Here is a 12,950-nt window from a genome sequence, read left to right as displayed (position 1 = left end):
ATGAAATAAAAAATGAATACGGTTATTTGTTATTCCCCCTACTCCTTCAAAAAAAAAAAAGGTAAATATGAAAGATATAATTGCACAGGGTCATTAGCATGGCTTAATCACAGCAGTGAAAAGCTGTGGGGTCAGAGGTCAAAGGTCAAACCGCTCAGAGTGAGAGCGACGACGTCACCAAACACCGGGAGGTAAATTGCCGACTTGTCATGTCGGGTCTGGCGGCCCTTGAGGCAGAAGGTGTTTGGGGGGGGCGGGGGGGTAAGGGGCCCCTCCTAGGGCAGCTTGAGGAAGCCCCCGTTGTCCAGGGCGGGGCAGGGGAACTGGAAGAGGCCCATGTCGGCGGTGAGCGCGGCCACGGCGGCGGGGCGGCGCTGGATCTGCGCGCGCAGCGGGGCGTCCATCTTCTCCAGCCGCCGCTTGAGCCGCTTGGCCTGGCGCTCGCGCTCCAGCCGCGCCTGCCGCCGCTCCGGCGTCTCGCTGGCGCGCTTCAGCCGCATGGCGTCGCGGTCGCGCTGCAGCCGGCGCGCGCGCTGCTCCTCCGTCTCCTGCAGCCGCTGCAGCCGCTTGGCCTCGCGGTCGCGCAGCCGCCGCAGCTCCCGCTCCGCGCCCGACTCCCGCGCGCGCTTGGTCTTCTTGGCCGCGCGCTCGCGCTCCAGCCGCCGCGTCCGCTCCTCCGGGGGGTCGCCGGGCCAGCGCCGCAGGGCCGCCCGCGCCCCGCCCGCCAGGAGCCGCCGGAACGCCACGCAGCCGTTGCACACCAGCAGCACGCCGGCGGGGGACACGGGCAGCGGGGAGAGGAGGTCCGGGAGGGGCGGGAGCCCCGCGCCGGGGCCGCCCAGCGGGTCCGGGAGGGGCGGCAGGGACGGGGGCGGGGAGAAGAGGCTGTCCGTCAGGGAGGGGAGGGCGGGGCCGGGGCTGTGGGCGGGGCCGGAGAGGCAGGGCGGCGGGAGGAGGCAGGCTTCGTCGCTGCTGCTGCTCTCCGATTGGCCGGCGTTGATGAACTCGCTCAGCTTCTCCCTGCGGGAGACACGCGGAGGAGAAAGGGCGTGGTCACGGGAGGGCATGGTCACGGGAGGGCGTGGTCACGGGAGGGCGTGGTCACGGGAGGGCGTGGTCACGGGACAACGCCTCCCTCGCCTGGGACCCGGACCTCAGGGGAAGGGTCGCGTAAACAGAGCCTCAAGATGGCGTGCTCTAAAATGACAACATTTTCCATTACTCGGTCATGACAGCGAAGCTACAGAGAATGAGCCATTTCTAAAAGCAGAGGTTCTATCATCCTATGACGTGTTTATGTGTATGTGTGTGTGTGAGAGTGTGTCTGTGTGTGTGTGTGAGAGAGTGTGTGAGTGTGTGTGTGTGTGTGTGTGTTCACACAGACCTGTTGAAGTTGCTGGTGTCAGTGAAGCGTGCTCCACACACGGCGCAGTTGGACAGGCGGTCCTCTGAGTGGATGAGGAGGTGACGCCCCAGAGAGCCGGGGGAGCTGAGGACTCGAGCGCACACCGGGCACACATAACTGCTCCTGCTGCCGCCCACCGCTGTGTGCTGCAGGGAGAGAGAGGGAGGGAGAGGGAGGGAGGGGGGAGAGAGGGAGGGGGGAGAGAGGGGGAGGGAGAGGGAGGGGGGAGAGAGGGGGAGGGAGAGGGAGGGGGGAGAGGGAGGGGGGGAGGAGAGGGAGGGGGGGAGAGAGGGGGGGAGAGGGGGGGAGAGGGAGGGAGGGGGGAGAGGGAGGGGGGGAGAGAGGGAGGGAGAGAAAGGGAGAGAGAGGGAGAGGGAGAGGGAGGGGGAGTGGGGGAGATAGGGGGTGAGAGGGGAAGGGGGGGAGGTAGGGTGAGATAGGGAGAGAGAGGGAGAGGGAGGGGGAGATAGGGGGTGAGAGAGAGAGGGAGGGAGAGGGAGGGGGGAGAGAGGGAGGGGGAGATAGGGAGAGATAGGGGGAGGGTGTGGGGTTTAGAGCAGTCAGCTGCAGTCAGGCCCGTATCCCACGCTGCACTGCTGCGCCGCTCACCTGGTAGACGTGCGCGATCAGCTGCTCGGGGCTCCCGAACTCCAGCGTGCACAGAGAGCACATGTACCCGTTCTCCAGCTCTGCCCCCTCCTCGCTCTCCTGCAGGGGCACAGTGCAAAGCCTGTTAACATGAGCGTGCGTGTGTGTGCGTGTGTGCGTGTGTGTGTGTGTGTGTGCGCGCATGAGAGTGTGTATGAGCATGCGAGTGAGTGAGTGAGAGAGGCAAGCAGATTTGCGGAGGGTCGGCTGTATGTAGATTAACTGTGGTAGTGCCATGGGGAGTAGTGCACATACAATATATTTCAGGCATTGTGCAGGGCAGCCCTCGCCCTGGTCTCTCTCTCAGGACCCAGAGCCCTGCTGCCTGGTCTCTCTCTCAGGACCCAGCGCCCTGCTGCCTGGTCTCTCTCTCAGGACCCAGCGCCCTGCTGCCTGGTCTCTCTCTCAGGACCCATAGCCCTGCTGCCTGGTCTCTCTCTCAGGACCCAGAGCCCTGCTGCCTGGTCTCTCTCAGGACCCAGAGAGAGCCCTGCGGCCTGGTCTCTCTCTCAGGACCCAGAGAGAGCCCTGCGGCCTGGTCTCTCTCTCAGGACCCAGAGAGAGCCCTGCTGCCTGGTCTCTCTCTCAGGACCCAGAGAGAGCCCTGCTGCCTGGTCTCTCTCTCAGGACCCAGAGAGAGCCCTGCTGCCTGGTCTCTCTCTCAGGACCCAGAGAGAGCCCTGCGGCCTGGTCTCTCTCTCAGGACCCAGAGAGAGCCCTGCTGCCTGGTCTCTCTCTCAGGACCCAGAGAGAGCCCTGCTGCCTGGTCTCTCTCTCAGGACCCAGAGCCCTGCTGCAGAGAGTACCGGAGGTCCCCGTGGAGACTAACCGCCCCACAGAGCTCTCTGAGCAGGACCACAGATTCAGACTGAACCGGAAACGGTCCCCGGCCTGTAGCGCAGCGGTTAAGGTAAAGGACTGGGACCCGCAAGGTCGGTGGTCTAATCCCGGAGTCGCCACAATAAGATCACCACAGCCGTTGGGCCCTTGAGCAAGGCCCTTAACCCTGCATTGCTCCAGGGGAGGATTGTCTCCTGCTTAGTCTAATCAACTAGACTACATCGCTCTGGATAAGAGCGTCTGCCAAATGTAATGTTATGTAATGCTCTGATACAGAGCAGCCTTCCATCTGCAATTCAATTTGACATGTTTTTTCTTTTCTTTTTTCTGTGTCTGTTGCCAGTTTTTTTCCCTCCAGCCATCTGTGGATCAGAAAGCGGTCTGTCTGGAAGACGGCAGGCCGTCAGGAAGTGGACGTAATGGAACGGGAGAGACTAGATGTCCGGGAGATATCATTGAGCACGTCGCATGCTTCTGAAAGGGCTCCTTCACAACGATCGTGGATAGAGGGGCAAACCCTGCTCGACCAAACTTAAAACCTTCATCTTAAAACCTTCATTATATTCAAGTTTATTAGGTGAGAAGTGTGGCGTGGTCCTACTCTAGTGTCTCAGAGCAAAACACCTCACCCTTCAGGTGTGAAGACAGCCCAGCCAATCAGCAGCACAAATTGTTCAGCTAATTGCCTTGGAGAAAAAGAAAACCAGGACCGGATTTGGATTTGAGGTCCAGATTTGATAACCTCTGGTTTACAGTACAGCTGTTTCCCATCCCACAATGCACCACAGGTGATGGACCGCTGAACACGCCAGGAGTCAGGAGGAGGAGTCAGGGGAGGAGTCGAGGAGGAGTCAGGAGGAGTCAGGGAGGAGTCGGGTGGGGGGAGTCCAGGAGGAGTCAGGAGGAGTCGGGAGGGGGGAGTCAGGGAGGAGTCGGGAGGAGTCAGGAGGAGTCAGGGAGGAGTCAGGAAGAGTTGGGAGGGGGGAGTCCAGGAGGAGTTGGGGGAGGAGTCAGGAGGAGTCAGGAAAAGTTGGGAGGGGGGGGAGTCCAGGAGGAGATGGGGGAGGAGTCAGGAGGAGTCGGGAAGAGTTGGGTGGGGGGAGTCCAGGAGGAGTTGGGGGAGGAGTCAGGAGGAGTCAGGAAAAGTTGGGAGGGGGGAGTCCAGGAGGAGATGGGGGAGGAGTCAGGAGGAGTCGGGAAGAGTTGGGTGGGGGGAGTCCAGGAGGAGTTGGGGGAGGAGTCAGGAGGAGGAGTCAGAGGAGGAGTCAGGAGGAGGAGTCAGGGAGGAGTCGAGGAGGAGTCAGGAGGAGTCAGGAAGAGTTGGGAGGGGAGGAGTCAGGAGGAGTCGGGGCTCACCTCCTTCATGTCGCCCTCCTGCAGGGAGGACCGGCTGCGGCCGAGGCCCGTCACGCTGTCGTCGGCGGAGGTGTTGGAGGACGAGTCCTCTCCGGGGTCCAGGTCGCTGTCGCTGTCCTCTGCTGACACACAGGGGTGGGCGAGGACGTTAGCGCACCCAGGGCCCTGCTTCAGGGTCCTGTTCACCTGCCGTCTCTCACCACGTCACAACAACACTACAGCTAACTTTTTCACGGCCACAGTGGCCAATGCATACAAAAGTTCACCAGCCAATTTCACAGTTTTACCAGACTAGATATTTGGAATAGAACAGGATCAGAACCTCTCAGTGATGTAGGGCGGCCGGTAGCGTAGTGGTTAAGGTAAAGGACTGGGACACGCAAGGTCGGTGGTTCTAATCCCGGTGTAGCCACGATAAGATCCGCACAGCCGTTGGGCCCTTGAGCAAGGCCCTTAACCCTGCATTGCTCCAGGGGAGGATTGTCTCCTGCTTAGTCTAATCAACTGTACGTCGCTCTGGATAAGAGCATCTGCCAAATGCCAGTAATGTGATTACCTGCCAAAGTGGCTGGTTAGAGTAGACAAGACTTACCAGGCAGCCACAGTTAAAATTCACCAGCATTTGGTTGGTGGCTGGTGTTAACATCATACCCTGCTATAGAAATGTTTAACCCTTTTTACGGTGTGAGGTCACAGACAGTATGCGATTCCAAAGTTCTTAACTGAACATTCCAACGCTGACGTAACAATGAAAGCAATGGGAGTCTAGAACACTGGCATAAACATTCCAAAAAAGTTCAGAAACATTCCTGGACAGGAAAAAAAAAATATATATATATTCCAAAAAGCCTACTCTTCAAAGGGTGACGAGTGGAACAGTGCCAAAAGGGTTTGCGTTACAGCGGCCTGAAAGTGAATCCTCAGCTCCCCCATCCCGCCCGCCCCGGCACTCACCCGACGTGCTGTCCTGCTCCTCGGGGTCCCGGGAGTTGTCGTCTGCGAAGTCCTCCCTGCCCTCCATCTTTAGCATGTGCTCAGGACCGCTCAGGCCCGCGGGGGAGAAAGGCCCTGCGAGAGGGGGGGGGGGGGGGCAGGGTCTGTATCATGACTGTGTGGGCAGAGGTGACCACAGGGATAATGATGTCACTCGGCCGTTACGCTACCCACGACATCGCCTTTCTCACTGAAAACAGAGAGGTGCGCCACCAATCGCAAAGTAGGTTGGTTAACCACAAACGACACCCCCCGCGCGTCAGTGATTGGTAGACGCTCTCTGCCTACTTTCAGATTTACTTTAGGGTGACATCACGAGTGGCTTATAGATATTCACTGTGGCTATCACCATGGGAACACAGATAGCGATTGTCTGAGACAGCAGATTCTCAGTGGTACAGGAGGATTCAGACTCCATGCAAACATTAAGCAACAGTAAGCACTTTCCGTTGGCACTTTGAACTTCTTTACAAAAATCTGGCTTCTTTCCTGTGTAACATACACACAATGTACACTTTCTCCCCAACACACCTCCTAGTTTCTCCCCAGACCTCCCTTCATACAGTACTGCACACCACACACTGGAGTTTCAGCTCTGCTCTGCTAGTCTTGCTTTCGGGCAGCGTTACTCAACCTGCGGCGTGTCTACAGGTATTTGCTCCTATCGTGCGCTACACCACCTGAGTTCACGCATGATTTTTTTACTTGCCTGATTCTGGTAATACGCTAATTAATGAAATCAGGTGGCGTAGTGCAGGATTGAAGCCTCGGGTTTTCGGCGGGGCAGTCCTCCAGTAAGGGTACCACAGGCAGAAGGGGGGGGGGGGGGGGGGGGAACGCGGCCCCTCGCCTGCAGCAGACGCACGGGGCCGGGGCTGAACTCTGAGCAGCTCCGACAGGCTGTCGGGAAACAGCGCACAGCGAGCGACTGATGAGAGAACTGCCCATCCCCCACCGCTGAGCTCTGTCTGTACATCTGTCTCTCCCCCCCTCTCTCTTTCTGTCTCTCTCTCTCTCACTCCCTCTGTCTCTCTCTCACTCCCTCACTCACTCCCTCTCTCTCACTCCCTCTGTCTCTCTCTCTCACTCCCTCTCTCTCACTCCGTCTGTCTCTCCCCCCCTCTCTCTCTCTCTCTTTCTCTCTCCCTCCCTCCCTCCCTCCCTCCACCACTCTGATGTTATCTCTGCGAGTCTGTAGGCAGAAGGTGACGCAGTGTCTGACTAAAACCAGACAAAGAGACAAACTCATCAGCCGACAGACAGACTGGTGGGGTGGGGGTGGGGGGTGAAACACAAAACAAAACAGACAAAGACAGAATTCCTGAACTCTACTCCAGCACTGGGCACCAGGGGTGGTGATGAATTCAATGACCAACTTTACCCCAATAACCCCCACCCCCCCCTCCTCCATAAACACATCCACCCACCCCTACAAATGTTGGTGGGAAAGAACAAGGGCCCCCTTCCAAAGTTGTGGATTACGCCCCCCTCCCCTCCCGCCCCCGCCCCCTCAGAGCCCAGGAATTGGGGATGCAGGGAAAAGATTACCCCCCCCCCCCCCCCATCCCAAGTTCACTCATCTTTCACCTCATAAGTGCCAGAACGTTCTCCCAGACGGGTGGAGGAATGTGTGTGACCCCCCCTCCTCTCCCACTCCCCCTGGAAAAGTGACCTGCCCAACAGAGTGAAGTCGGGAGAAGTGACCGAACTCCACACATTCGCCTTCGCCAGTGAAGAAGCTGGCAGGTTAGAGTCTAGCCCCGGCAGGCAAAGGGCCTTGTCTCTAGCACAGGCTTGTCGCTGTAGCTGTACTGATACACGGGACGGGTGGGGGGGTTGGTAACTTTGGTGATAGTTTAGGGGGTTGTCAAGTGTATATGTTGTAAAGTGCAAATACACTTTCCCTGATCAGCCGTACCAATGAGACCAGGCGCTCCTCACCCCTGACGAATTTAGCAATAGGAGCACCACCACCCCCACCCCATTTCACAGCTGCTTAACACCATTTTACACTAAAAATCTAAACATTTCCTTCATCTTCACGCTGGACTGGGATGCAGCTCGTTGTGGCTGTGGCCTATGGAGACGTTTGCAGAGGGATGCAGGTCGTTGTGGCTGTGGCCTATGGAGACGTTTGCAGAGGGATGCAGCTCGTTGTGGCTGTGGTCTATGGAGACGTTTGCAGAGGGATGCAGCTCGTTGTGGCTGTGGTCTATGGAGACGTTTGCAGAGGGATGCAGCTCGTTGTGGCTGTGGTCTATGGAGACGTTTGCAGAGGGATGCAGCTCGTTGTGGCTGTGGCCTATGGAGACGTTTGCAGAGGGACGCAGCTCGTTGTGGCTGTGGTCTATGGAGACGTTTGCAGAGGGACGCAGCTCGTTGTGGCTGTGGTCTATGGAGACGTTTGCAGAGGGACGCAGCTCGTTGTGGCTGTGGTCTATGGAGACGTTTGCAGAGGGACGCAGCTCGTTGTGGCTGTGGTCTATGGAGACGTTTGCAGAGGGATGCAGCTCGTTGTGGCTGTGGTCTATGGAGACGTTTGCAGAGGGACGCAGCTCGTTGTGGCTGTGGTCTATGGAGACGTTTGCAGAGGGACGCAGCTCGTTGTGGCTGTGGTGTGTGTGTATCCGTGTTCCGCGGGCAGACACCACAGCCGGCCCGACATGATGCCGGGGCGGTGCTATACGCGCCGTACGGCACACTGGCAGGCCTGCCGCAGAGAGACCTGGGGGCCCGTCATCATTACAGACAGCACTCAGCGGGACTCTGTTTACCTTGGCAAACGCAGCGTTCGCAAGATCTCCTGCCTACACAGACAAATGACGCAGATAACTGCCGAAAGAACACGTACATTGTGTTCCAATACACTCTACGTGCGCATATTTGGGCAGGCGTTCACGTATGGATACAATAACCGGCAGCACCCAAAACCAAATTATTAGTTTTTTTTATTTTATTTAATTGCAATTGCAATTGCAATTTTAATTAGGTTCATTTCAAAAGTTCAAAAGGTGCCAGGAACAGGACGATTCTTTCTGGTCTTATAACGTTATCCAAGCGGACTGATCAATGCCTTTACGTTAGGTATTTTTAAATACTATAAGCGTAAGCACAGCTATTTAAGAATACTAGAAGCATTCGTATTGTACAAAGCACCATGACTTTGATTATGGGAACAGAAACACTACATCTGTAAGCTGTTCACGGGGCCTCTTATTCATCTAAGCCAAATAAAATTTCAGTCAATCCTTTTTAGTGAATACATTTTTTGGATTTCGCCACATTTTGACGATAAGAAAATATTTATTCGCTAAAATGCTGCCACTTTCAGTAAAGCAATCCTTCTTTTACCATACACTGCTAAACCCAGAGCATTGTTTAGTGGGCTTTTGTCCAGATAATTCTACGGCAAAGCAACATGGTTTGGTTCTGTAAATTTTATGTAAGTGGAAATAGACACCAGAGCAGGAGAAGCAAAATTAACCGTTCATATATTTAATATTCTAACTGGAAAAGGACAGCCGATTTGATTCTCCATTGCCCAATTAAAGGGAGCGTTCATTCTAAATACATTACTCATCCAGGGGAAAAAGGAAAAGCAGCAAGTAAGTAGCCAACATTGAACAGAGACTTGTAAATAGGGGTTTACGCAAGCACGAGAAGAGTTTAGGATCACTCAGGGTAGCAGTTAGGCTAGGTCTCAGATCCGACCCCACCATCGTTAATTACAGGGTGCATTCTCAGCTGGGTCGGGCTGCGTGCCTGCGGTTATATTCTGTTTAGGGTTCATCGGGTCGAGTTCTAGACGGTGAGGGTATTAAGTCAACCGGGCCAAACTACAATTTGAAGCCATTTTTAAACAAACTATGTTTAGAATATAAGCCTAATGGCTGTATGCTAACTGCTTAAGATGATTGTGTCCAATCCCCTAGGGGGGATTTGTGCGTCCTTTGCCCTCTTGTGTCATCTGCTGCTGGCTAGCAGGCATACAACAACACAGGGAACACAGGAAACACAGCAATACAACACATCACATCAACAGGTCCCTGCGATTACTTTATGACACGCGAGAAAATTAACTTGCACCGAGCGCAGGGGGGACCAGGCGACGGCGGCGAGGGTTCCCCGTCGGGCGGTCGGAGATCACTGCAGGCGACTCAAACCTGCGTGATGCGGTGAGTCACGGACGCAGCTCCAGGGCGACTCGGCCAATCGGCCGGAGACGACAACGCACCCGAACGCCGCTCCCCCGTCACCCCCCCCCCAAAACAAACTTGGCGTGCCAAACCAGAAGTTTAACGTCCACACCTCCCGCCCCACAAATCAAACCCCAGAAAAAAGAAAATATAATCAAATGGAATTCACTCGTTTCTTACACTGCCTTGCTTCTAATAATCACAGGGGCCGGAGACACACGTTGTACTTTGTGAGGCCCTCATCTTCTCAACTCAACTGTGTCCCGGGGCTCCCGACTAACCCGCATAACTCAGGGCCCGATGGTCAGCGCCGATTAAGCAACTCTCCCGCAACTCCAGCACCTACAGAAACACTAGGATGTGTAGTATGGAGAACAAAAATAAGAAGTCAAAAAGATGACTTTGTGTAGCATGTACCTTTGAGTTATTTCACCAAACAGGGTGGACAAGGATGGGTGAAAAGTGTGAGCTATTTTGCGTCAGCCTGAACTTGGGCAGGTATGGTACAAATAAACACAGCAATGACTGGCACTATCAAAACAAAAGGTGCTCGTCGCAGCTCTTCCTGTTAAAAGATAACCCGAGAACAGAATTGCAAGATAACCATTTTCAGTAAGCAGCCGTTGGTCTTTCACCGTGAAATCATGAAATTACAACCCTCCATCTCTCCAAGTCGTCACTCAGGCTATCCCACGCTGCTGACTCGCAGAAAACTTTATGAATGTTAAACGAGAGCAAAACAAGGCATTCACATTCCTAATGACAGAGAGATAATCACTCCTCAGGACTGTAATTGGATTTTTCCAGACATACATGACTCAACATTTACTCAGCAAATGTAGGCTAGAGTTTGGAAAATGGCTGTCAGCAGCACCAGTTCTGGGTTCAACGTCCTGGCACTGCAAACAGTCCCACACAGAGAATCGGAAGACACATACAGCAGATTGGAGGAGTCTAAATTTAAGTTTCCTTGAATACTCATAGCTTTTGAAATGAGGAAGGAGGCGAATATGCTTATCATACAACAATAAGTACAAGCATACATGAATAAATAAACCAAAGGCAGAAAGCCAGGCAGTCTGAAAGCAGGTGTATATGACCAGTGTTGTTGAGCAGGAAATGTCAGGTAGCCACATTTGAGCACTGACTCAGGGAAGTTGGTTTCAAAGCCTGGGGGCGTCAGCTGCAACGTTACCCAGAAATATCCCCATGACAAGATCCGGAACCTGGCTTCGCCCAGGTGATGACTAGGTCAAGTCATCAACAACCACAGCGTACCAACTTCAAGGAGTGTTTGAGTGAGAACCGAACATGCTGCAGCAAGTAGGACAACTCGGGTTTGAACCCAGAACGAGCGATACGACACCACGGCCAAATTAAAGGAACCCAGAACGAGCGAAACGACACCACGGCCAAATTAAAGGAACCCAGAGCCACAAAACAAAATTAATGAAAAAGGTTCAATGTTCTGGAGCGCTGTGGTCTCCCTAATGTGCTCTAATAGAGCTATAATACATCTCAACGCCTTCTCTTACGTGAACCGCATATGACTTATATACGTTTTATAGCCCAAGTTAATTAATTCTCCATATTTATTTTCATATGAACAAAATTGCCACAGCGACCTTTCCAAAAACATTTCAGTGTTCATCTTTCACAGTCATAACCTATGTATATCGTTGGACTAAGTCCAATAGGCAAATGTATATTTAATGTCAAAAACATGAATGCTTGCTTGTACAGTACAGCATCAGTGGCTTGTGACTTAGTGTTCTTCATCCATGCAATAATGAAGAATCATGCACTTCTATGTGCAATTGTACAGGAAAAAAAAAAAAAAAAAAAACACATTTTGTCACACTGCTGGGTTCATACAAAATTGTAGTCATTAAATTAAAAGTAGCTGGATGTCGGGCGTACATATATTCCAAAGTGCAATATTAAATTAACAAACATTACTGCGAACTGCGCTTGTTTGACGCTGCTAGACCAAGCTGTATTTAGCTTGCGAGGAAAGCTTACAGTACAACACTGAAACAAGACCTCTTCCGCGAAACACAATGCAATGTCTTGCCTCTTGCCGATGCATTCTAACTACATTGCAGCTATCCGACTTAGCGTCATATAGATAACTAAGCTTTAAGGTAACTATATAACTATGTCAAAGCACTTTCCAGCACAAAAACAAAGACCTCGACACTGTTACTTAAATAACGCAAAATAATGTGTACACCTTCATAAAAAGCACGTTAGCTAGCTACAATGGCGAGTGAAATAGACAAAAAGCTAGCCAGCTGGCTATCGATATAGACACGACCAGAACATCCAATGTGCCTTAAAAAACATATCGCCGAACACACACAAATCAGGCAAAATATAATGTACAATACCTGAGATACCTACAATTAACTTTGAAGGGGTTCGTTTGTTTTCGCCTGGACATATTATATCCCCCCGCTCCCGGCAGGAAAAAATTCGAATCTCCTCCAAGCCCCGACAGTTTTCAACGATTTTGCTGGTCAATATATATTCCCAAAAAAGGCTCCCTTTGGGAGTGCGATCGGATTGCATAAAAATAAAAAATAAAAAACGGTGATTATCAAAATTGTCTACCAGAGCAAGCAATGAAAAGACGGGCTGCTACATGAAGTCGGGGGTTATTAATATTAAATGGGGAGACTGATCAAAAATATTACATAAATAAATCAGAATAGTCCTCTGTTGAAATAATAATAAATAATAAATTGGACAAACTGATCAATTTAGATATAGAAAAATCCCTCGACTGAGACAGAATTCAGCCCCAGCTTGTGATGTTCTGTGTGCCGTGCAGTCCCAAGCAATCGCGAATCCGCGTCTCTGTAGCTTTGCCAAAACACTGCAGAGAGGCACCATCGACACTTTGAAACGTAGAGAAATGAACGCTCGAAGAGGAATTGTGGGGTGGGTGAGAAAAAAATCGGAGGATAACACACTTTTTTTCTCCGCACTCAACGCACTTGTTAATTATTGGTTGAAAAATATCCATATTGTTGTCTTGACCAATGGAATGAGAGTACGTAGATTCGCTGCCGTCAACGAGCTTGGTGACATAGAGTTTAACTGTTTTTTTTTTTGGCTGTAGCCGACTTCGACCAGTCTTACTCGAACATTTACAAAACATTTCGAACAAATAAATGCACGTCATTTTTAAATGGACGCGTTGATAAGTAGTTTAATAAGCTGTGTATATGCCTGGGTGTATTCTGTTAATATTTTTTTAATCAAGAAAATGTTCATGGTTAGGCTCACTGCGAACATCTTCAACTTGTTTCACAATTCAGTGACGAGATGTTTTAAAAAAAGAACAATTATTGAGCATGTTTCCATTTATATCACGCCAGAAGGTTGAATAGCATGGATTTGTTGGAAATGTGTGCAGTCCAGGGAATTTGTCATTTGTATTTGTACAGCTGCAAAATGAAGAGAAAGCAAGTTTTAATAGTTGGGAGGAGGACTGCCACAAAATAGCA

The 12,950-nt window shown here is 52.2% G+C and overlaps 1 protein-coding gene across 1 annotated transcript; it reads right to left on the bottom strand.

Moving 5' to 3' along the window:
- Window positions 1–275: 275 nt before the first annotated feature.
- On the bottom strand, window positions 276–12,267 carry LOC133131709 (zinc finger protein 821-like). The gene is made up of 6 exons (XM_061247124.1): window positions 11,842–12,267; window positions 5,204–5,317; window positions 4,250–4,368; window positions 2,015–2,113; window positions 1,385–1,551; window positions 276–1,020 (listed from the first exon to the last, which is right to left on the bottom strand). The coding sequence occupies exons 1-6, from the start codon at window positions 11,879–11,881 to the stop codon at window positions 276–278; spliced, it is 1,284 nt and encodes a 427-aa protein (XP_061103108.1). The 5' UTR covers window positions 11,882–12,267.
- Window positions 12,268–12,950: the final 683 nt, after the last annotated feature.

This window comes from Conger conger, chromosome 6 (genome assembly GCF_963514075.1).
Source record: "Conger conger chromosome 6, fConCon1.1, whole genome shotgun sequence".
Classification (NCBI taxonomy): Eukaryota; Metazoa; Chordata; class Actinopteri; order Anguilliformes; family Congridae; genus Conger; species Conger conger.
The sequence above is the reverse complement of the archived record's forward strand: the minus strand, read 5'-3'. Positions and strand labels throughout refer to the sequence as shown.